Below are 26,433 nucleotides of genomic sequence, written 5' to 3'. Positions count from 1 at the left end.
GGATTACTTGTATGATTTTCAGGAATATTGTGCTACAAGCTGAAGAGGCCCCCCTCGTTGCACATGACCCCATGATTCACAAATGCTATACAGCCAGATGCTATACACCCTGGGAAAACAACTTATATTAGCGAAGCCAAACGCGATACACTGATACTTTTTTCTGGTACTATTGTAGAATAACTAGCTCTTCCTTCACCTTTAACCTGGCCATTAATTAGAATATTGAAGAAGTGAAGTCAAACTGACGGCCAGTGAAAATCAGAGTGTATACATAGAGGTATCAGAGACCTCTATGGTATTTACAAGCGCTCGTTGTTGCTCAGTGCGATGGTTAGTCTGTTGTTGTTGTTTTTATAGGGGTTTAGTATTTTACGGAACGCTGCGTGAGGGCCGAAATGAGTTTGTTTTTGATTGCTAACTTAAAGGGTTCTACTAGGTGGGGTTTTCTAGGTCAGACTCGGCTTGGGTGTTGGAGTTTGAACCCGGTTTTGTCAGATGTTCACCTTACATATGTCTGCTCACGTACACCTTGGGCGGAAAGGGCCGTAAGTATAGTATATGGTTATGTTTATTTATATGTGTCACTGTCTTGTTGTCGATTTTATCGTTTATTCAAACACATGGAAATAGCATTCACGTGACTGTTAGTTGTAAGTATACTATAAAGTTTCGTTTCATAACACTGAGCGAGCAGACGCTACAGGGTATGACTGAACGCGTTATGGGTAAATAAGTACTTGTGGCTCTAATATGGTTACAATAAGATGTAGAGTACGGCGACGTCTATACTTTCGCAGTATCTCTGGCTGTCGCCTCTCACTAGTGAGAGGCGACGACGTTCTGCACCCCGTCTATTAGTTATGCATATTTTAGGTTTCTACTTTAATGGAAGATATGTGGGTTATGCTTAACATCTTTTTGTCGTCTTCGCAAACGATCGGCTGTTCCAATTATACGGTTTCCACCCGACTAGAATTTACCAACAGCGCCAGGTCGTATGTAAAAAATGTTAAAGAGGCTCCCTACCTTACTATCCAAAATGTTTTTGTGTCGAGTTTGTGTTTGATTCGTTTTGGATATGTCTTTCTACATTCTTATCCGATTGTTCGTGTTAATATACTGTTTATTTCGCTTTGGATATATGTAGGGAAGTTTTGATTAGTGTGTACGGTAATGTTTTGTTTGTGTGGGAAAAGTTAAAGTTGATAGAGTGGCCTTTTGACGCTTGCGTTTCGAAACCCGAGTGTGGTTTCTCATCAGTCACAGTGTAGATTCTTTCCTTAATTTGCTGTTTGTTCTGTGTCGTCACTGTCTATAGAGTTGTGTATAATACCCAGTGTTGCATAATCTTTTGTGTTGACGATGACGATATCCGACCCTTGTCTGGGTTTTATGGTTGTTTGCAAGCTTGTTTATCGCGATTCTTCAGGCACGCGACATGTTTTGTTTCCTTGATTGAAAGGATATCTCTAGAACTGCGAGTTAAGTAACTTTCAGATAACTTTCAAGTTCTGTGTTTTCTGTTGTTCGGGGAGTCCACTTTGATTTTTCTTTGAATGGGTGTTGTTGCGATTGTTTACGTCTCATGATGTAGCGAAGTCTCATTTTACGACTATATTTGTTGAAATCCTGAAGTAGTTTTATTCTGTTCGGTTATGTTGGTGTCGGAATGAATTTTAGGCCTTTGTCTACTGTTATTATTTCGGCGTTTGTTAGTTTGAGCGATGATAAGTCCTTGATGAATTTCATGTTGTTTGTAGCTGAGACTTTGTTACTGGCGAAAGGAAGTTTAACACCTCACAAGCACGGGGGCCATACAAAATTATTGGAAGAGCCCTTTCGACCAACCAGGTACAAGTTTCCCGAAAGGTGTCAAGTACATCGGACTAACCCAATGTTTGAGGAAAAACATTGGGAACAATAAAACTTGTCCATAGGCCATAATCCCAAAGTGGTAAATTTTTGTGTGGGCGCGGGTCTGGAATGAGAATACCGCGTAGGTATAAACGTCGCTGTTCACTAGATCTGATTTTAATCAGACTGTTGTGACACTACGTTTAATTATGCTTGACAAGAGTTATTTATAAATAAAACCAACCCCATTCCGAATCTAATCTCTACTTTGATAGTTTAAAGTTTAATGGTGATAATGCGCACACGTTTGCTAAACTAAATTCGTTCGGAGGCAATCCCGTTATGCCAGCTGTAGTCACTTTCGGTCTCGAGATGGCCTGATATCAAATAAGTCAGACATTTCTTGCTCTGTTAAACAGGAATTTCCCCTATAAAAGCCGGATTATTGTAAATCTATGCGACTGTAAAAAAGCCATGCTACTGATGAGTCGAAAATAAACTGAAAAAATGTGCCGTTTATTGTCAGAGAACGTATATGTTTCAAAGTGTGTTCCCTGTACGAACATTTGACCCCTCTTTGCGCATGTCTCGAGAGTGCCCATCATGATTATTCAAATTTATCGTACGGTCAAAGCGATGCTATGAGAATTCAAAACATCCGCCCAGTTTATGCAAATTACTGGATCATCAGTAATCCCCCAGTTGTGCACCCACGGTACTGAAACTCCCCATCGCAACATATTTGTATTGAAGACCTAGTAAGTGTACTTCTTGACAATTATTTTCAAGGGTTTTTGGCATGTGCCAGAAACAATGTCGGGGTGTCTTTCCCACGGCATGTTGAACTATACCAAGTACTCAGCTTGTTGACATTGCCTTCAGTCTGTCCTTCATTGTTAGTATTAATAATCAAATTTAGGTCCACACTTGAATTTTGTTTTCAACAATGCGTAAGACAAACTCAGTGGTGGCATTGAAAAAATAGGGGGTATTTCAAAATGCTTTAGTAAGTAGATTAAGACTGCATATAGAAAAACAGCTGCAGCACCAGAAAAATGTCTAAAGTTACTGTACAGGTAGCAATTACAAAAATAAAAAAAATAATGAAAAAAAAAAGAAATATCGAAATATAGAAAATATTCTCCAGCAATGCCGTGTCATCATCATCGATTTTTATCATCGTCTTAGGGGGTCATCAAACTTTAGGAGTGTGTAGGGGTACCTGTATTTCAATGCAGAGGCACAAGATGTATTTGTTGATCCAACTGAGGCTAAAAAAAGTGAAAGCTGCCCAAGTGCGTTTAAATATGCCCATGGCGGTACCTTCTAGAAAGGTGTATGGGTGTGTGTCGCCTGAACAGCTCATGTCTTAACGAAAATATTCCTCCTTAACTATAAATTTGGGTTTACTTTACTTCAGTAAAAACCCTGATGACAGAAAACATGTCCCGATTTGTAAGGAAAATTTGAACATGCTATTGAAAACCTAAAATTTCCCAAATTTGTCATGAAAAGCCCTATGTAGATAGGGAGGGAGGGACACAGGCAGGCAGGCAGGCTGGCAGGCAGGTAGGTAGGTAGGTAAGTGGGTGGATGGCTGTAGGTAGGTAGGTAGGTAAGTTGGTGGTGGGTGTAGGGTAGGTGGGTTGGTATAGGTCGGTAGGTCGGTAGGTAGGTAGGTAGGTAGGTAGGTAGGTGATGGGTGGATGGGTGGACGGGTGGTTTGGTACACAGGTGGTTAGTCAGGTAGCTAGCCAGGTAGGAAGGTAACTATATATGGTGGTCTTTATTTTGTGATTCTAGGCCATCGGCCCAATACACTTCACAATAAATTAAACTCTACAAAAACTGACAGGAAAAGCAATCTGACAAAGTACTTAATAATTTAGCTATCATATATCTCTTTTCTTAATGTCATCGCATGAAATACAAATGCTGCTAAACGCTGTAGTGTAGAAGTGTCCTCTGAAGACATTAAAAGATAAAATTTTCTTTCAGATGGTGGATTGAAGTAAAACGGTGGAATGTATTTATTTCTTATGTTGTCAAAAAAGGGGCAAAGTAGGACAAAATGATACTCATTTTCAATCTCATTTCTCTCACACAGTATACAAATTCGTTCTATTCTATCGATATTTTGTCTTCTACCTATCTCGATTCTTAAACAATGGGAGGAGCAACGTAGACGAGCCAACATCTTCATGTGAATATTGATTTTAACAACAGAAAGATATTTTTCTGGTTCGAGAGAGGACTTAAATTCTCGATAACAAATAAGTTTGTCAAGAGAACAAATCTCACTCTGCCATTTACAAAACAAATAACGCTTAAAATTTTCAATAAAAGTATTCATAAAGCTCTTCTCATCTACGACTTCTTGTCGATCCCACACGTCTTGTAAATTGCATAAAGACAATAAATATTTGACATGTTGAATCCATGTGGGTTTCGACCTAACACCTGATTTGTCAATGTGATAAAGCATTACATAACATTTCTTTGGGTATCTATTCTTTGGCATTTTTAAAAGTTTTACCCAATATTTAATACATCGTTTGGCCGTGTGGAAATATATCGGAAACCGCCCACACTCACCTAAAACTGCTACATTGGGGGCATTGCAAGAAATTCCTAGCAAGGTTCTGCATGCAAAGTATTGGACTCTTTCCAAATTTTCATATTGTGCGTATCCCCACACTTCAGAGCCATACATTAAAATCGGTAATACCATTGTATCAAAAATTTTAAAAAATACATCAAAGGAAAATACACCGTCTTTTTACTTGCTCTTGAAATACCCATAAATGCTTTTTTAGCTTGCTGTGCAAGTGTTTTGTAACCATTGACCATAATAATCTACAGGAAAACATAATACCTAAATATTTATAGTAAGAAATAACATCGACTTTTTGTCCATTGAAAAACCATTTTTCGGCCTTTGACAGATAGCCACCAGCTTTGAAAACAACAATTTTTGTCTTCTCTAAATTTACAGACATTTTCCATCTACTACAATAAGAATTTAAACAGTTTAAAAGACGCTGTAAACCAATGATAGTATCTGAGAAAAGAACTACATCATCTGCAAATAACAAGCATAGAATCTCAACTAAATCAGGGAAAAGTTGTATGCCACGATATCCACTATTTTGGTCTTCACTAGTAAATTCGTTTATGAAAAAGGAGAATAAAAAAGGACTGAGCATACATCCCTGCCTAACACCGATGGCACAATCAAAATAATCTTTACACGTATTATTTGTTCGTACACACGATTTTACATCCCCATAAATAGCGTGTAACATTTTGAACATCTTTCCTTTGACACCACCTTTTAGAATAATATACCATAACCTTTGTCGCTCCACGGTGTCAAATGCTTTAGAGAAATCAACAAAAGCACAGTAAAATTTGCCACGCTTTCTTGATAAATATTTCTGTATAATAGACTGTAAAATAAATATATTGTCTACAGTTGAATATCCACTACGGAACCCAGCTTGTGTTTCATCAATCTTACCCAATGCATCTGCCCAAAATGTAAGACGGCTATTTAAAATAGATGTAAAAATTTTACTAAATATACTTAACAAAGAAATTCCTCGATAGTTTTCTGGACAATTTGGTGAACCACTTTTGTAAAGAGGAACAATAATTGCTCTCGACCAGTCTTGTGGAAAAATACTTAAATCAAAAAGTCTGTTAAACAAAACATTTAAATATGGAATGAGAAAATGACTAGTGGATTTAAAAAATCACCTAAAATGCCATCTGGTCCAGCTGATTTACCATTCTTAAGTTTACGTATCGCTCTATCGATTTCCTCATTTGTAATTGGGGAATTCAACCTTCCTATCTTACTATGCGTACTAATAAATATATGCGTATGTTTTCCAAAATTTGTTCATTTTTGTTCGGTGTCTTTGTTTATATATTTGTTATCATGGAACTGCACTTTAAATATTTGTGTTCCGATGTACTAGTAACTAAATGTAAAACAATCATTTTACATTCGTCCCCATACAGCTTGTGATATGTGATCGTGTTTAACAGAGACACCTCGACTTCTTGATAAGTATCCGAGAGAAGCCTATCCCGCAAGATGTCCTCGGGCAGTAAAACATCAGTCATTGCCGGCGTTACAGCCGTAGCTGCCGCCGCACATTCTCTATACCCGTATTGGTATCGGGACATTGCGTACAACAGACGAACGAAGGAAATCCGAGAGGCGATCGCCAAGAATGTCTCTTCCAAGGCACTAATGGTCGACGTCTTCGAGAGGGCTGTTGATCGAGACCCTTACAAGCCATTCATCATATATGCTGACACACTATATTCGTACACCGACATCGAAATTATGGCCAACAGACTGGCAAGCTATGCGAAGCAACACGGTCTGAAGAGTGGTGATAGGGTGGCAATAATGATGTACAACGAACCGGCATTCGTGTGGGCTTGGCTGGGCTTCGCCAAAATAGGTGTCGAGTGTGCCTTAATCAACTATAATCTACGCAGCAAGTCCTTGTTGAATTGTATCGAACTTGCTACGGTCAAAGTCCTCCTCATCGGCAATGGTGAGCTCAATGTTAGGCTATTATGCATTCTCTTTTTATCTTATTTATTATTTAATAATATAATAATTATTTAATTTGCTCGATTGCTTGTTCGTTTGTTTTGCTTTCGGTTTTGGAACATACAGCCAGGATATATAGCTATTTGCTTAAAAAATTCTGTTTTGTGATCTAAAATGCAACTTCAAGACACGGTTCAGCAAACTGCCCTAATTATACAAAATTGGATGAGATAGGTTTGTGAGTAACACAATCCAATCGCCCAAGACCAAAAGCAAACGTGCTAGCGATAATTCTGTTGAAATGGCCTTCCTACAAATGAATTAATTACGCTTTACACCTCTAGATCAATAACTTCTAACGGTTCAATCATCTTGTCAGTTATGTACCTCAGTCTGTGATATGAAACATGATCGATGTCATAGAGATAAATGTAGTCGTTGGATAACAAGTCATTGTCACTCATTTAAATCACGTTTAGCAAAGATGAAAAAACTGGCGGAATAATTGTCGATTTTTTCTCCACACCATAACTCTGTTTAATTAGTTAAGGGAGTCTGGGTAATCCCAAATGTCCTGATTTAATTGAGTAAAACAAAATGAACGGAGATTATACAAGGAGCTGCCATGGCCCGGCTCACAAGGTTAAATATTAGCCATGACGGAAAGACATTCCATAGCGGTTTACCAAGGCGGCTTTGCTGTCCCTGCTTTAAAATCAGTTAAAATTTAACTTCCCATTCTTTGAGCCCACATACTTATCAGGGAGATATTAAAACATCCATGGAATACATCAAGCTGTCTGGTAAGTGAATATTAAGAGTTGCACATCTAAGCTTTCCGGTATTTTCCTCTATTTTGAGTCGAGTACAATCAGCCTGTTGCAACTACACTGAAAGCCATACGGAAAGGCAAATGAAATAACTGAATGGCACAGGCTTTCTACGGTGGTGCTAAACATTATCAATAGCAGTGATGTCAGTCGTTTATTAAATCTGCTGCATTTATCTGTACAGGGAAGGATCTTGTCGGAGCCGTCACCAATATGAAAGACCAGTTCAGCAACCCAGAATTAAATATCTGGAGTATTGGCAATGAATCAACGCCAGACTGTATATTTGCCATAGACGACAACATCATGAAGGTATCCTTCGACCGACCTCCCTCACATTCCAGGAGCTCTGTTAAACCAGCTTGTACAGCCGTTTACATTTTTATCCCGGGAACAACAGGTATATACTTTTCATCGAAGTTCTCCGTAAATGAAAAGGGTAAAGTATGCATGACATGGGTAGCTTATCAAATGTGGCCATCAGGAGCCGTGATATTTATTTACATCCTGTACGTTCACAACTGCAACTCAAGTACCTTGAGTATCTTCTCGAAACTTAAGTGTACATATCCATCTTGCCTGTCCTGATCGACAAAGAGTATTTATAATATGCGTGTCTGCATAGCAGTGTCCACTTAAACAAAGACACAACCGTTTGACATTTTCCTATCTGCCGAATTAATTAAAGGTCGCTCTTGCGGGGAAGTCCATTATAACTTTTGTGTTTCCACCTGTAAATGCTCTATGTTTAGGTGTTTTCAACACTGTAAGAGTATATGGCCAAGTCATCTCTGTAAATTGTGTTTTTTCCCTCAGGGGATATTGTACAGTCTGTGTGTTTTCCCCTCAGGGTTACCGAAAGCAATCAAAATCTCGGAATCCCAGCTTCTCTCGATCTCCTTTTCTTTGAAATCTTTCATTGAACGTGAAGATGTTGTGTACATCACGACACCGCTGTACTACAAATTGGCATTTATGATCGGTCTACAGAATGCCATTCGAGCAGGTAGGTTTTTTGCCAAGTTGACTTAAATCAGACGAAAACAGATTGGCGACTAAGGGAATATTCAGTTATTATACAGCCGGGAGGTGGGCCGGCAAATTTGTGTTCTTCTACATCTGTAAAAATAACAGTAACCCCCTACCCATGCACTCTAACCTCAAAAAGATTTCGATGATCCCTTGGGAGATGATGAAATTTATATGGCCCCTCCCCCACTGCACGTCATAGCAAGGGGAAATTTGATACCTCAGTATTTCATTATTTTTATTCTTTGTTTAAAAGCAATACTAGTACTAACTATTGACAATCTTTTCATCACCCGTGGGATGATGCATCAATTACAGTTTCTTGGTCAACCTCCTGCAACATTTTGAAATATACCGAGATTTGTCAATGCAACCTGTCAGTGTGTCATATGTGCATTGTTATCGTTGAATGCCAAAATTGAACCCTGCACCTGAATTTGATTATCGATTCTGATGTAGGATAAACGTATACAGCCAATGTCAACAGTCGGAGTGCTGGGTATTTCAATCCATGGGAAGTACACTTAGAAAGTGTTGCTGACACAAAACCTGGAAAACAATTATTAAAAGTAACAACATCGCGCAAGTGCTCTCCAGTCAGTAAAACCTGTATTTAAAATTCGGCCCCATGATTGTACATACACGTCTTATATAATCGTATTTAACAAAGACATGTAAAGTTCGTAACAGGTTTCCGAGAGCTGCCTACCTCGCAAGATGTCCTTGGGCAATACAACTGCAATCATCGCCGGAGTTACAGCTGTAGCTGCCACTGCATATTCTCTATACCCGTATTCGTATCGGGACATTGCATACAAAAGACGAACCAAAGAAATCCAACAGGCGATCGCCAAGAATGTTGATCGAGACCCTTACAAGCCATTCATCATATACGCTGACACGCTATATTCGTACACCGACATCGAAATTATGGCTAACAGACTGGCAAGCTATGCGAAGCAAAGCGGTCTGAAGAGTGGTGATAGGGTGGCAATAATGATGTACAACGAACCGTCATTCGTGTGGGCTTGGCTGGGCTTCGCCAAAGTAGGTGTCGAGTGTGGCTTTATCAACTATAATCTTCGCAGCAAGCCCTTGTTGAATTGCATTGAAACTGTTGAGGTCAAAGTCCTCCTCATCGGCAATGGTGGGCACAATGTTACGCTATTATACATTCTCTTTTTTATCTTATTTATTATTTAATAATATAATAATTATTGAATTTACTTTATTGCTTGTTCGTTTGTTTGCTTTCGATTTTGGAACATAAAGCCATGAAATAAAGCTCTTTGCTTAAAAAATTATTTTTTTTTTGATTAAAAAGCAACTTCAAGACACGATTAAGCAAACTAGCCTAATTACACAAATTTGATGAGATAGGTTTGTCAGTAACACAATCCAATCGCCCAAGACCCAAACCAAAAGTGCTAGCGATAATTCTGTAATCAAGGGTTGGTCAACATAGCAAAGATAATGATGTAAATGAAAAAGGAGTAACTTTTCCTATCTTTGGCGATGTTGACTAAGCCATAAATCCCTGATAAGTCCACGGATTAGCATAATTAGTCATGTTGACTAATTAATTACAAGATGTGTGTATATGAGAGATAAACGTCCTTGTAATGGGGTGTAAAAAAATAAAGAGTCAAGAAGCTATAGGTTAGGCTATAGAGTCATTTATTTTATTTACTACGATCAGTCAGAGCATGAAGAAAAGGAGAGGGACTGACAGTGACAGAGAAAACTGAGAAAAACTCAACTTAATAAGCATAATAATAGTGATTGGGCCGGATCTGATGTGGCCATCAGGAGCCGTGTTGTTTTTTTCACATCCTGCACATTCACAACTGCAACTCAAGTACCTAGGGTATCTTCTCAAAACTTAAGTGTACACATCAATCTTGCCTAACCTGATCGACAGAAAGTATTTATGCGTGTCTGCATAGCAGTGTGCACGTAAACAAAGACGTCAACCCTTTGACATTTTCCTATCTACCGAATCAAGTAAAGGTCGCTGTTGCGGGGAAGTCGATCGTAACTTTTGTGTTTTCACCTGTAAATGTACTATGTTTAGGTGTTTTCAACACTGAAAAAGTGAATGGCCAAGTCATCTCTGTAAGATATGTGTTTTTCCCTCAGGGGATATTGTGCAGTCTATGAGTGTGTGTTTTCCCCTCAGGGTTATCAAAAGCAACAAAAATCCTGGAATCCCAGCTTCTCTTTAACTCCTTTTCTTTGAAATCTTTCATTGAACGTGAAGATGTTGTGTACATCACGCTGTACTACAAATTGGCATTTATGATCGGTCTACAGAATGCCATTCGGGCAGGTAGGTTTTTTGCCCGGTTGACTTAAATCAGACGAAAATAGATTGCGACTAAGGGAATATTCAGTTATTTTACAGCCGGGAGGTGGGCCGGCAGATTGTGTCTTCTTGTACTCCTTAAAAATAGCAGTAACCCCCTACCCACTCTAACCTCAAAAAGATTTCGATGATCCTCGGGAGATTATGAAAATTATATGACCTCCTCCCCAACTGCACGTCATAGCAAGGGAAAATTTGATACCTTGGTATTTCAATATTTTTATTCTTTGTTTAAAAGCAATACAAGCACTAACTTTTGACAGTCTTTTCATCACCAATGGGATGATGCATCAATTACAGTTTCAGCACATGTACTTGTCTTCCGATCAACAGTGTGTACTGAGAATAAAAACACACGGAGGATCACTTTATTTCAAGGAATATTTATACCGTAACAAGACTTCAGAAAATATGGATTTATTTTATTTTTTAAATCGAGTGACTCCCCTCTGTACTGGAGAAAAGCATGACACCCCCTCCTTTTCAGTTTCCTTATTCAGGTGACTACCCCTTCCCCCGATTTTGCCGGCCAAGCCTAAGCCATAAAAATTGAATGCTCTCTTACGGCGAGCAAACACAGCAATATAAGAACAAGCAGCGCTTGATTTTAATCTGATAGTGTTTGTGTCAGTATCGCATGTCACGCATGAATTCTGGTATTGTTGTCTTTGAACGCGTGTGATGTCACCAGCTGAGTATGAACAGGGATTTTTGAAAGGTTGCAGCAGGTTTTTAGAACACAACTGCCTGTCTCATAGTCATGTTTTCAACTACATCTCTCTCTCTCTCTCTCTCTCTCTCTCTCTCTCTCTCTCTCTCTCTCTCTCTCTTTCTCAACATAGGTGCAACAACTTTGATGTCGAGGAAATTTTCGGTTCGTCAGTTTTGGCCTAACTGTTGTAAGCATAACGTAACGGCATTTTGCTATGTTGGTGAAATATGTCGGTATCTGCTAGCTGCCCCAAAGGTAAGTCGATGCTTCATTATTTACTCATGAAGGAAGTTTTTGTATGTGCATCGTTATCAATTTCGTTTAATTCGGAGTTGCATATCGTGATAATGCACTTGTCCGAAGTCGCCCAGAGGTTAGATGACGGTTAGATGATGAAGAAAGACTTGGGAACAATCTGATTAAAATCAGATGTAGAGTACGGCGACGTTTTTTACTTACGTGGTATTCTCTTGCTGTCGCCTTAGTGTGAGGCGACAGCAAGAGAGTACCGCGTAAGTATAGACGTCGCCGTACTCTTCATCTGAATTTAATCAGATTAGACTTAGGAAGTCAGAATGTGACGAAGAAAAAAATAGTATGAAGAAGTGGAAGACATGAGCTTGAAAGTGACATTGAGGGAAAACCCACACTCCTCCTCGTTGGTTACTCTCTAGTAAGTGACCCTGTACCTGTTAAATATGAACCCGAAATGTAAAATCATATTGAATTTGCTGCTAAAATCGAAAAGTTAGACAAGACAAATAAAGACAAGACAAAGCAGAAATAGAGACAGTCGTACTTGAGTTTCAGATCTTGACGACACTCTTGTTCTTCAGAGACTGGAAGATACCATGCACAATGTTAAGTTTGCAATCGGTACTGGATTGCCAGCGGATATTTGGAGCAAATTCCGCATTCGATTCAAGATCCCTACCATTGTCGAATTCTACTCCTCTCTTGAGATGCCCCTTATCATTTCAATGAACAGCGATAATAGAGATGGAGCTGTGGGAAAGTTTTCTCCTCGGATAAAGGTAAGCCTTGTCATGAATACCTAGGATACCCAAGCAAAACTGCATCCCTTGCACAACCTTGCTTGTTGTCCTAAGATTGGCCTAGGAACGTTTACGAATAAGCGGGTTGTAAGTGAATATAATGAGGGAAATTAAGTCGGTCCGTTTCCTCACAATGACAATATCTTTTGACACAAGGCTTTGTCTGAGAGCACAAAACCTTAAGTATTTTTGAGATGTACTTATTCTGTGAGTTGGTAGGTGATCGCGACTTTTGAAATGTTTCCTTATTGTTATGTATGTATGTATGTATGTATGTATGTATGTATGTATGTATGTATGTATGTATGTATGTATGTAAGAGCTCTTTCTGTGTTGTCATCTGTTTTCTTCGATGGGTTTTCTTCGAATGGTTATTTCTTACATGAATGATGATGGTTATCTCATTATCTCTCAGCAGAAACTATTAGGATTGGAACTCGTGGAGTACGATCTTGCAGAAGCCACGCCGATCCGTGATGCATCTGGATTGTGTGTACATGTCGAGTTAGGTTAGTGTTTCAAATTCAGCGTCTTCAGAATATGTTATTTGCATATCAAAGTAAATTAAAAAATCTAGGCCATAAATTTCGTTTGGGAAAGTATAAATTGTAAACAGAAAGCGAAGACACAAATGCATGAATTTGATATTTCCAAACCTATCATTCATAGAGTACTGCGGTATACATATTCTCCGAGGTGAACATTTTTTGAATAAGATTGTGATGAGTCATAAGCAATACACAAATAAAATATTATAACTTACAGAAGAATGATTCAGAAGCGAAATACAAAATTAAATTTCTACTGATTGCCAATTGTTTAGTAAAATCATACAAATGTCAGATCAACGAAAATGGCCATCGTAAAACTAATCCAAAAATATTCGCCATTGTACTGTAATTTGATATCATATCCTGGCAAGATTTTCACCGTCGTTGATGTTGACTTTATTGTTCTCATACTCCTTCAGGTAAGCCAGGACTACTTATTCTACCCCCAACAGGACGATTGCAGTTCATAGGCTGCCAGGAGGACAGAGAGGCAGCAGAAAAGAAAATTCTTCGCGACGTGTTCAAAGAGGGCGACATTTACGTCAACACTAGTGATTTGCTGACCCTGGATACAAGCTACTACCTCTACCTCGTGGACAGACTTGGAGACTCAGACACTGTTAGGTAAAGACATTCCGAATGGTTTACACATTTTGTTTTTGTCTTATATTATTTCATTTTAACTTATCTAAGTTTAATGGCAGTCTGGTCAACTGTTAGCAGTTAGTATCTCCCAAAGGACGTCGACCCTGGAGAAAGCTCACTTTTCAAAAATATATGAACAATAAACATATTTCTGTGAATAATTTCATCCCGTGAAGATGCAAATGATTTCAACAGTCCCATCCATGACAAAAACTACAGAGTTTGTTCATACTTAAAATAGAAAAGAGTGCTCAAACTTCAAGAAACAGCAGAGGCCTGGGAGATACATGCTTACTATATTTTTTTGAGCGTATAGTAGGTTCATTATTTTATCACATTTTTCACTATGTTTACCCATCTGGTATAACAATTTTATGCAAAGTTGAATTATTGTTTAACCTTTGTAAAAGGTGGCAAGGCGAGAGGGTATCAACCACCGGGGTCTCCCAAGTGCTGACGTCACACGATGGAGTGCTAGAAGCGAATGTGTATGGAGTAGCCGTTCCCGGTAACGTACTTCTAAATTTCATTATTGTGGAGACAATGTGTCTACTGACAAGTTCTGTATAATGTGTCTACACATGCAAATAAGTGCTGCGAGAGTTGGGAAAAATTCACGCCATATGTAATGACGTGAATGTTATTCGTGTTAGTTGCTTGGGTTTTGTAGGGTCTTAATTCTCGTTACCTGTAAATAAAAAGGCGATCACAGACTGCCATTGTGAAACTCAAATATGCGACCAAGATTTACTAAAACACGAAAAAAATCGATGGATTTTCTGTTGGAAAAGAATTGCAAAGATTGTTTACATTCCTATTTACTTACTTCTTTCCTTCCTTCCCAACCTTCTTTCTTCCGTATTTACTTAATACTAAACTTACTTAAACATACCGTTCCCTTTGCATCTGACAAAGTAGATAAAACACAATGTCATATGTAGTTCTCAACACACTCTTTCGACGTATTTTTACGAAAAAGAAGACAAATTCAACGTACTGTTGTGGTAAAATGTAAAGGTCATGAAACTGTGGTGCATTTACATCTTACACTTTTGTGATCACACCTTTCAACCTTTGATTAATATGTATAAGATGTAAATCGTGTTTCTATGAGTACAAAAATAGAACACGTTAATCTTGGCACATATTCTTATACGAAGAACGAGTTTACATGTATCCTTGATAAATGATTTCTGGTCTCAAGATAAATATAATCATAAATTGCACAGATACAGATCGTGATGCTATACACTGAACATTAATCAGAAACTCGAGGTGGCCCGCGAGATCGCACAAGACCATTAATTCATTTTCGGGCCGGTTCGTTAGCCACGAAGATGGTCGGGGTGAAAAATAGTGCTGACCTTTGAGTTTGGAAAATAGCATCTCAATTTCCTTGAGCTTGGATTTGTAACGTTTTTGCAAAGGTCGTAGTCCTGAAGCAAGTGAAAGATGGCTGTAGCATTATAAGGTAATATAGGGAATTATAAGGCCATTAGAAGCGTAGCAATGATTATGAATTTCTGCAAACATACCACTGGGATGCTGTTTTCGTCACTAACTCCTAATTTCAATGGGCTTGCTATTTGAAAAGTGGATCCACACACAAGCTGACATTGATCTTATCAATGGGATTTGTGCAGCTGAATGTTTTAAAATAGGAACTTATAGCTCAATGATACAGTGGTGGCCAATGGAATATTGACTACTTGTATTGGGGTGATAATCAAAAGAGTTAACATTTTCTCGTTTTGAATAGTCAGACCAGATTCTTTGTGCACGTCTGACAGAAAATAAAATAATTGCTATTTCACTACTTTTACAGGAAACTGTATCGAATACTCAACCCGACTCGAATTTAATGAACGCTGTTCGAAGTTTAAAGTTCGATGTACCTGGGAGGAGAAATCTTGAAACGTGTGTATCTAAATTAGTGAAAATTCATCTTTGGTCAAATTTGCTGATCTATAACACTAGTTTTATGACTTATTTTGTAGGTCACAGCAGTCGTGCTGGTATGGCCGCCGTGGTTCTCAAAGCCGATCTTCAGAACTTTGACTTCGGGGAGTTTTACACGTACGTCCATTCCAAGCTGCCCTCTTACGCTGCACCGAAGTTTCTGAGAATCGTAAATAACTTGAACGTCACGGGTACTTACAAGTACACCAAAACAGACCTCGTGAAGGAAGGCTTCGACCCAGCCACGGTTAACAGAGACGACATTTTCTTCGCTGATGCACGCAATAATTCCTACTCGAAGCTGGACAACGAGGCCTATCGGAAAATTGTCAGCGGAGTATCACGTCTTTAAAGCAATACACAATGTACACTCTGAATTCAATATACGTAATACACGTATCAAGAATCACTGCATATTTTATGACATATCTAACCATAAGACACAATTATTTCGACCATGCAATGAGATAACATTTTTGTGCAGTTATTTCCAGTTAAACGTACACATTGTAATGCAAAGGTTATATACATATTGCATTCTGTATCATCCACAATAGTAATTCAAAATTTCTTATTGTCACAGATCGTGCATAAACAAATAATTTAGATAAAGATATCATGGTGATTACATAGATCAGAATTACAAGCAAACATTTTGTCCCTTTATAAAAAACTGCATACATTCCTGCGAGTCTGCAGTGACACAAACTCTTGTCTTCTACCCTACGGGGTACGTTTCTACAATTTTTTGAAGTAGTGGAGACACAGATTACTTCAAGCAGTTATTTTGTGGTCGACAAGCTGCCAATATGGTCTGTAAATAAATTGGTTTTTTTTAAAGAAGGTGAAAACTGACAGGTGTAGCATGATCATACTTAATGCATTAAGATTACAGAAGAAGTTAACTTTAGCATTGTTATTAAACAAGGAGTTTACAATATCAATCGAGTTGAAGAGTGGAAAAACTCTTTAATCAAATTATTCTGTAAATAAAATAAATTTGAACTTAATTTGACCTTGGAATAATTTATGTAATATAAGTGGACGTTTACAGTACTTAAAATTTTATGATGGAAAACCACCTGATTTTTCGCAATACTATACAAGTTGTCAGTGTTTATAAAGAGGTTTTAAAAGACGCCATATTTGAATTGATTGCCAACGAAAAAAAGCAATACGGGCCGGATTGGAAGACTTTAAATTTTGAATTATATTCAACGTAGATCTTAAAATTGTCTTATCAGCACGAACATACATTTAGCATTTATTGACGCATGGGAAAGATTGATAAAATCTACCATCATAGAAAGAATTTTACGATTAGAGAAGCTGCAAAACACCATTAAGAGATATTGCTTGTTTGATTAATAACTTATTGCAGTTAATACAAATTTCCTGTTTGTCTACGTATATAATATACTCAAATTTGCAAACGATTTGCAACCGAAATCAGTGTTCAAATTAGATTAGATGTCATGGTTAAAATGCCAAAAAAAACTTGTAAAATTGAATAATGTTACTTATTTATCAAACATGGGTCAGACAGCTTATTAATTGACATAGAAAGATAGTCTACATATAACACGATAGAAACTAATTAGGGATAATTGGATTTTCATATTTTGCAAATTTCTCAAAAGTGTTAGGTGCCATATAGCTGAATGTTGCAATATCGTAAATTACTCAAAAAAACCAAGTGTATAATAATATGAAAGAAAAGTAGATGAGATAACATTTGAAGATTAAATAGACATTACTTCACCATCAAGTTATCCCAAACTAGTTTCAATCTTGTTAATTATGAAGTATACACGTCAGCTACAATGAAATTCCCCTCACGCAGCTTATCAGGAACTTCTAAAAACAGTCTGAACTATCGGACATTATTATGTCTCTCCGAAACCTGATGATAATAAAATGGTAAAATATCGAATAAAGAAGTGTACGTTACACTACTGGCAGCCACATCAAAACAAGAGTTGATTGTCAAGTCTATATTAACAATAAAGTGTTCGATACATGCTGAGAAATTATGAGAAAGGCTGGATAACGCGTCATCAGTAAGTAAGGGAGTTACATCGCGAACAAAAGTTCTATGGATGCAATCCATTAGGAGATGGAGGTTTTCGAAAAATGATCGATCTTTATTGGATTAATGAGTATATGGCACAAGCAATATTGACAGTAAGATAGAGAACAAGAAATATGCTGCAAACTTTAACTATTGGTTTGTAGCCTAGTTTGATTTCGGAAGGCATATGGCAGATAGGCTTATGTCTTCAGAGTATTTGATGTTATATTTTTTGTTCACACAGAAAAGATCTTTATTCGAACAAGTTAAACTGCTAATTCTTACATGACTTATCATACAATTTCGCACGTAGTACTAATTGAATAAACAACAATTTTTTTGCAACGGCATGATATAAGAAGGAAATGATATTGGAAAAAATATTTACACGATATATATAAGTTGGTTAAATTGAAAAATTACATTAATTTCATTGAGTATTTAGCAAGTGTAATTTTCATCTTTTCAAACTGAATGCTTTTTTGACTCCCTGTGAAGATAAAATGTGATGAAATTGAAAATAAAATTGCTGCAACGAAACACCACTCCTGTCCCCGCCCCAAGCGATCTAGAATACTAGTCCTATTTTACCTGTGCTGTTTTCATACTTTGCTATCCGATGAAATTGTAGTAGGGTTCGTATTGATATAAAACCTGCGGTGATTCAGAAACAGAACACAATCTCATCCAATCTCTTTATCTAAACTTTGCCGCCAAACTCACATCATGTTCGTGTTTCTGAGATGCTCGACACTAGGGATAACTTTATACTGACGTAAAGTAATACGCGTCTCAAAGCAGAAACCTTTAAATATTTGTTTAAAAACTTCAAAGAAATTTAAAGCATTCTCCGTAATAATTATAAGAATGAAATTAGGGTTTACCTTGTAAACTTAAGCACTAGGGAAACAAACACTCTTAAAATTACCGAAATTTGAAGTTCACAAAACGGCTACTATACTCATTCTTAACATTACGGAGAAACAGAATTCAATTAAATTCAATTTTCACAAATACGATTATAACGTGAACAGGATGACATAATTGATCCATTTCCAACTTTCAAAAGTCTTCAATGTTTCCAGCATGAACTTTCTGCACCTAGTTATTTGTGAAAAGAAATATGTTCTTACATTCATTTGAATTCTCTAAAAGTCAAAACACCAAAAGTTTTCTATGGCAGATGCAGACCAACAAAATAGATTTCAGTCTGTCGTATTGCACATTTTCTTCCCTACGGTTTCCTGTGCAATTCACCAATTTGAATACAAATAGAGGAGAGAAGAGGCATTTGAATTTTCTCAGGCAGACACTGTACCAGGTCCACTACTGCAACTTTAAGTTCCCAATAGTCCTTCTTATTATCGCACGATATATTGCTCTGAACATCTTAGGAACAAGTTAGAACATTGGCTGTACACATCACGCAGCCACATCTGTGTAAGTGGAACGTAGTCACGACCATCTGACGAATATTTCTGTTTCTCCAGGCGTAGATAATCGGCGTTATTGAAGGGTGCGAATACATCAGTACGTGCGCTGCGCGGAAAAGAACAGGAGGGAACGTCGTGCAGTGCTTTGAAAATACCGTCAATACTGTGATTGGAGTCCAGCACATTATATACGCCAGGAAAATCACAAACATATTGAATGCCAGGTTGATGTTTTCTCGCCTCGCAGCTGCCTCCTTGGCCTCTTCGCTTTGCCTTTGCTCATCTGTCGAATTCGATGGCTCTGCCCAAACGTTTATTTTTCGCCTCGCTTTCCTGACGGTGCGGAAAATCAGCGAATACGCGATTATGATGGTCGACAGAGGGACAGCATAGATCAACCCAATACACCTCAGGTATATGTAAAGGTGAACGTGGTGAGATACGTTCGTCATGTGGAACCAGCATTCACCTATAATGACGTGGTATGCCTCTTGTTTTCCGGAGACGAAGACGGGCATCGCGAGAAGAACGGACAAGCACAACACTGTTAAAATTATGGCGAAGCAATTCCTTTTGCTGAACAGTAAGTCAAAGGTTTCACGTTTCTGACAAATGAGGCAATAATTACACACTGCCACAACGGCTAAAATCAAAACTACGGCAAATTGAATCGTCACAGCGATCGACTTCATAAACGTGCAGGCGTGGAATCCTCCCGGCCAGTAATTCAGTACCACCGAGGACGCGAGAGTCGGCAAGAACGCAGCTGAGGTGATAAGATCGGCGAAGCAGAGAGTTGTTACGAAGATATTGATCGGAAGCGGGAGCAGTCTCTTCCGCACGAGAGATACAACCATCGCAGTGAAAACGATAAGATTGCCAGCAGAACCAGTAAACGAAGCTATGTAAATAAGGACAGCGTGTGACACTTTTTCTCGCGCATCTTCGTCGACAACAGCTTCTTGACACTGCTTGGGAAAGTCTTCAAGTTGATGCGTACAGCTGTGATTACAAGTTGACACATTCTCAGTCACGAATTCTAAAGCCATTCTTACTGCAAGTTTCAAGACGAACAAAGTTAGGTGTTTTAAAACAGTCACGCGTGTAATATAAGGACTGTTTGGCAACATTATTTGCTTAAACCACGAAAAGGCATGCGCGAGTCTTCAAATTGAATCATAAATTCGACATTGAAGAGACTCTCAATGTTAAGTGGGCGGGGCTAATATTTTATATATAGTTGAATTATGCGCACATCTGCACGAGTAACTAAGGATAAGTGAATATCAATCTTTATTTCAATGATTATTCTTAGAAACGTAATACGGTGTTCGAAGAAGGCAAGTGATCATCAGAAAGACACAAAAATAGCTGAACAAGTAATTGAGTTAAGCCAACATGAAAAATAGCAACTGACGAATGTTCCTACAAACCAAAGTAGTGAAACCTTGCCGCGATATGAAGTAAGTACGAGAAAAAGAAAACAAGGACGTCTTCCATTTAATGACATTATCCATTACTTGGAAAAACACTTTACCTTCAAAAAGCCAACCTAGATTTCTGTGAAATGTTAAAGTGGAAGTTTGGAAGACCTACAACTTTTGTTGGATCATCTTTAAGCTCTAGCAGTAAGACAGGTTTTCACTGTCCCTTTTTGTGAAAATCGAAAATTTAAGTATATTCCCCATAGAGTGAACACAAGGATGGCCGCCATTTTGATTTTAATCGTCGTTAAATTTTAAGAAAATTAGTTTCAATAGTAAATTTTCGCCGTGACTGTCGATTTTCCTTATTGATTTCAAAAGAGAATGGTTTCCTCAAGAAAAGTTTAAGGAAAGGTTTGTCTTCCAATTTCGAGGCATGGCACATACTTCCTTAAATTTGACGTCAGTCGGAAGGTCGATTAACAGTTCTCTCACCTGTATAGGCAGAGGTAAGGAATTATTGTGCCTATTCAACTGAACGCATTCTGTTCAAATACAACAGGTAGGTTTTTGTTTCATTACATCTGAGTATAGCAGTACGTAGGATTAAATATTGAGAATAGTGTACCACAGGGAAATAAAGAATTCTGTTATACGTAACCTGTCGGGCAACTCTAAACTTAGCGGCGAAAGCTACGTCAGTCAAGAAAAAGTAAATTTTCTTAATGCTTTTACAAGTTTGGTGGACAAACACCTTATGAAATGGTCTAGGACATGAGAAATATCTGAAGATTTAAATGCAAGTTAGGCACTAAGTACAAATTCATATTCTGATTTTCATTTTCAAAATTTAATCAGTGGCTACTATTTTTTAAGTAAATAGAAATTTAAGGAACAACGTAAATAGCCGTTTAGCTTCATGACCACGGTATTGATTGTTGGAATGGCAGATGTGAAATAGTTTACTCTTTGCTCATTGATCAATCTCAGCATTGTCATTTTCGCCGAAGTTAGGATGAAGTCAAGTTCTTCACTGCCCTTTTATATTCATGCCAGAAAATGCCAAGACATTTTGACCGGTTGACCTCGCTGTTAATTTTATGCAGGAAATTACAATAACAATGCTTGGTCGAATGACGCAGTGCCTTGAGGGTGGGATCGCCAGTGGTATATGGGGAGGAGTACCTTCCCGATGGTGATAAGTGGTGCAGATTACCGTCGCCTAGGTGACTGGCGTATACGCGTGCCAAAAGACACCTATGGTTGATTTCCTGTTGACCAGTCGGATGGCAGAGTTGCAAATACCTGGACTGAACCATTTGGTTTTTTGTGGGTGTCGGTGGTACTTTGACAATATAAGTAAAGATGCACATATATTGAGTTTATTGTCTTGTTTATGAGCGGCCAGTATTTCCAACAGCATAAATTATGTGCATTTGCCCTTGAAGAAATAAATAATTTTCGAATAAAACATCGCGAATGTAACTACATTCCTTAAGCTCGACGTACACTTAAGTGCCCAAAGAACCATAAAATCGCCCGACTTTCGATTGAAGAGATGAGTTTGCCGAACCGCGTATACAGAAAAAGTGGCAGATGACTTTATTTTTAGAATCATAGACAGTATAGCGAGATGTAAAATATGTGAAACAGGCTCCCCACCTAACTATCCTAAATGTTTTTGTGTCGAGTTTGTGTTTGATTCGTTTCGAACATGTGTTCCTACATTCTTATCCGATTGTTTATTGGATCAAGATACTTACAAGTATCCTGGTTGATGTGCTTGTTCTCGTACATTTAATTAATAGTTCGTTTACTTTGTTTACTGTTTGTTCTGGCTTGTTGTGTATAATACTGAGTGTTACGTAATTGCCTTTCGCATTCGAGTACGTAATCGTTTGTGTTGACAATAACGAAAAACCGACCCTTGTCGAAGGGTTATTTTCCCAAAATTTGTCCATTGTTTGCAAGCTGGTTTATCGCGATTCTTTTGGCACGCGACATGTTTTGTTTCCTTGTTTGAAAGGGTATCTCTAGAAGTGCGAGTTTAGAAGCTTCAGATAGCTTTCAAGTTTTTGTTTTTTTGTTGTTCGTGGAGTCCAACTCGACTTTTCTTTGAATTGGTGTTGCGATTGTTTGTGTCTCACGATGTAGCGTAGTCACATTATACGACTTTATTTGTTGAAATCCTGAGGTGGTTTATTCTGTTTGGTTTGTTGGTGTCCGAATGAATTTTAAGGCTTTTGCCTAGTACTATTTTTCGGAGTTTCAGTTTGAGCGATGATAGGTTGTTGTTGAATTTCATGTTGTTGTCGGCTTTTCTTTGGAAATAGCTGATTTATTTCCACGGCATTGTTTTCTGTTACGTTACTGTGATTGTTTATTTTGTATTTAATGTTGTGTTTCAGTTGTTTGTTATGTGTACGATTTTTGTTATTTCTTTTAAGTGTTTGTGTGTTCTATGTCATTTTATCGTATTTTTTGGTAGTTCTCTTTTTGGAGTATTTGGTGGCCCTGAAAAGGGCCGCTTGGTATGGGTTTTTGTTAGCGCTTGGCGCGTTTGTTTTGGCGATGAGCCTAGCTTTTTATGCTTCTTTTCGCCGATTCGATGTGCTTGGTGAGTAGGTGTTTGCCGCCTTCTTGTCACTGTGTGTGCGTACATGGACAGTCTGCATAGCCCTTGAATGTGGTCTCGATTTTGATCAAACTTACAATTTAGGAGTATATATCAAAACTGATAAATGATTTATGTGATTACTGTAGCTATAGATAGGCTACATTCAGGACGGGCAGCGACGGGCAGTAATTAGTAGGCAAAACAGGTGGTTTTCACCGTGGGCAGAACTCGGTGCAATGATACTGAACATTAATAGTAAGCCTGTCACCTTGAAGGTAATGCTGTAGGTGAAACAAGGACTTCAAACGCACGATGGTACAAACAACACCACAAGTGAAACGTACACATAGAAATACACGCGTTCCTACGTTGTGCCAACCCGGGCCACGCTATTAAAATATGACTGATACTGCTAGATAGTGTTAATTGGGTCGGTAAACAGTCAATTATAGTTTAATTGACCACCTGGGTGATTGGCAGGTCGTGTCCAACGACGCATATGCAAAGCAGGTCAAAAGACAAAAGCCCCCAAAGTTATTGACAGCTGGCCTGGGGTCACCATGAATACGTAATGAAGCTTCACTGCGCAGAAACTGCGTAGTCAAGCCCTTCTTAACCGGTCAAACCCTCTTGGCATTTTCCCTCATGTTGTTGTCGGTGTTTTCTTGACCTTGTTGAATTTTGATGTACACTTTGGCCATAACTTAGAACGCTTCGATAGACAATCCTTTGCATAAACATGGACAGTCTTTCCCCCCTGTGCTGACTATGGCACAAACAAAGACTTAGCTTACGTGATCAGAATTTATTTGCATGGACATAAAATTGTGTCGATCTCATGATACCATAATTTATTCATAGACAATCACTTGAAATTCTCGATGAATATCAACAAAAGATACCAAGATGTAGATTTTAATTCAGAAGTTTTGTAGGTACATAGCTTTTCGCAGTTGTCTGCTGTATCTTTAGAGATAAAAGCATCGGTTGACTAGCGGATCCTGAAATTTACTTTTGAAAATTGTGAAATTTGTTCTTAAAACACACCTTATTAGCATTCAAACGTGATATCAGTGTATATTGTTTTAAAGATAGACAGATAGATAGAAGAAAGGGAAATAGATTGATAGATAGATATAAATAGATATAAATTGATAGATAGATATAAATAGATATAAATTACTTTAGGTGAAGTGTCATAATAATATCGACAATTGCGAGATGCTCGGTTAAGTAACAGATATGGTCATTGTCACGGGCCCTAAAAAAAGAATGATCAAGAGTTTGTATTCCATCAGCGCGGGAACCTGAAGAGCACATTGATAGTAAATATTCAAGTTCAAGCGAGTATGTTGACGTTGTTTTCGTTTTTTTTTTCGTGAAGATTCCCAGGGAGAACTCGGTCGGTGAACGTATAATTACGTGTATCGTGTGGCGGTGGGTACATTAAAGCACATCAAAAACAATTACACGGATCAGCATGCATGTTTGTTTGGCCATCGGCAAGACTAACGCGTCCGTTTAATTACCTAAGGGCTGGCAAGGCGGTACCTGGTCAACGCACGGCCCATGTTTCAGCATATTAGTGCTGTTCACCTAAAGAATTGTAGTACTTATTCACTACGTGAATGTATGATAATGAAGGTACCCCCATGGTATGAGGGTGTGTTCGTTCAAAAGAAAGAGCGAGGACTTAACCATTTGTTTCTCGGAAGCAGGGTCAAATCGATTATACTCAGTGAGATATCATTTTGTGAGGTGTTACAATGCTATGTAACAGTCTTCCAATGAGAATTTCAATTTATAGAAAATGGTTTTACTTTGAATGACGCGTAGCTGTATGAAACAGTTGCTGGATCGCAGATTCATGTAGTGCAAAACAAGGATTTTCTCATAATAGTTGAGTTCAGTGCAGTTTTGAACGATGATAGCCTTATTTTTCCCTTAAAATGTCTTCAGTAGCTCAAATTACACCGCTACAACGTCAAGCCGGAATCGTGACGTCATTGCTGCTCGGGCAGTAAAAAAATAGCAAATGTAATTTAATTTCTCTAAATAAATGTCACGAGGTTTTTCTGTACTGCATTTTTTTTTCATAATGACACCAAGGACAAGTCATTCTAAGAGTCTGGGTAATATCAGCCAAAAATCGCTACCCAAGTAATGTTGATTCGCAGATAATTTTGCCAATTTCATGCCATGATATAAATTCGTAAAACGTATTGAGAAGTATAATTCACTCTGAATAAAAGAAGAAACATGCAGTGATATCGCCCACTGAATTTTCGTATATTTCTTACAGTTACAGTTAAAGGTTACTTTATTCAAAGCGCACAGTAAGGAAACATGTTTCTCTCATGAAGGTCCATATTCACGATGTAATAGACTTCAATTGGCTCCTGGTTTTCACGACTTACAGAAACATTAAAACATTCATTGAGCGAGAAGTCTTGATTGTTGTCGCCCTGAGCGCTTCAATTGAGTTTTGTTGACTGCACGGACTGCTGCAAATTCTCGTGAGACTTTTTAGAGATAATTCTCTTTCGTTTCTGATGAAACGTTTATCACAGTTTGATAAAACATGGCGGCAAAGAGATCATCTGTGGCGCATGTATGCAGAGGGGATTTTTAGTGTTGGGATGTGCGCATAATTGTCACTTTGTCCTTTGGGGAATATATAAGTACGTATGCGTATTAGACTTTCAGAACGTTGTTTATATAAACTATTTAGTCACGCATTTCTTTTAATAGAACTTTTAAGCAAACTGCTTTGCGTTCGAATTTCTGATAGGAAAATTTAAGTAATTGATACAATTCGTGAAATCGATTTTCTCGAAAGCTTTTAACAGAGAATTCATCACCAAACGATCGCCTCTGGCTAATGTGGTGAGAATTTTACAGTGAGTAGTGACTAGAGCATATATGTTTTCACCAAATATCTGATGGTGGTTGGGGGATTCTCTCAATCTTCACAGTTCAAGACGACTCGTGTTACTCCCTTTAAATATGTCACCGTACTGATGCTTTCCTCTACCTCTGTCACAGCTCCCCTCTTTCCTTGACTCCTCCTCTCTCTTCTTCACCCATCATCCATTCCCCATCCACCCACCCATCCATTCTCCCTTTGTAAAATGTACTTCTGATGGGGAATTCCTGATACTTGTTTAAGAGTGGGAACTGATAACACTAGCTCTTGGAAAACTCCGTTATCTCTCCGTTGTTGCACAGTCTACATGTATCGGTGCGCGCTGCCTAAGAATTGCTGACCAGAGATAAAATAGTGAGTGTCATCACCACTCTTTCTGCGGCGCA

At 38.1% G+C, this 26,433-nt stretch overlaps 1 protein-coding gene across 2 annotated transcripts in view; it reads left to right on the top strand.

Annotated features, from left to right (window-relative positions):
- The first annotated feature begins 475 nt into the window (after window positions 1–475).
- The window catches only part of LOC139119137 (long-chain fatty acid transport protein 2-like), a 103,710-nt gene continuing 77,752 nt past the window's right edge, over window positions 476–26,433 (top strand). Inside the window, exons 1-10 of one of the 2 annotated variants that reach the window (XM_070682790.1) lie at window positions 476–548; window positions 5,884–6,431; window positions 7,445–7,660; window positions 8,111–8,266; window positions 11,497–11,621; window positions 12,203–12,400; window positions 12,840–12,930; window positions 13,392–13,596; window positions 14,028–14,125; window positions 15,615–15,941. In XM_070682790.1, coding sequence (XP_070538891.1) covers window positions 5,960–6,431; window positions 7,445–7,660; window positions 8,111–8,266; window positions 11,497–11,621; window positions 12,203–12,400; window positions 12,840–12,930; window positions 13,392–13,596; window positions 14,028–14,125; window positions 15,615–15,928 — 1,875 coding nt within the window. In that variant the 5' untranslated portion in view covers window positions 476–548; window positions 5,884–5,959 and the 3' untranslated portion in view covers window positions 15,929–15,941. Of the gene's footprint in view, window positions 549–5,873; window positions 6,432–7,444; window positions 7,661–8,110; window positions 8,267–11,496; window positions 11,622–12,202; window positions 12,401–12,839; window positions 12,931–13,391; window positions 13,597–14,027; window positions 14,126–15,614; window positions 16,163–26,433 lie in introns of those variants that run through there. The other variant, XR_011548853.1, reaches the window with a different exon arrangement.

Source organism: Ptychodera flava, chromosome 19, assembly GCF_041260155.1.
Source record: "Ptychodera flava strain L36383 chromosome 19, AS_Pfla_20210202, whole genome shotgun sequence".
In the NCBI taxonomy this organism is placed as follows: domain Eukaryota; kingdom Metazoa; phylum Hemichordata; class Enteropneusta; family Ptychoderidae; genus Ptychodera; species Ptychodera flava.
This window is presented reverse-complemented; position numbering and strand designations above follow the sequence as displayed.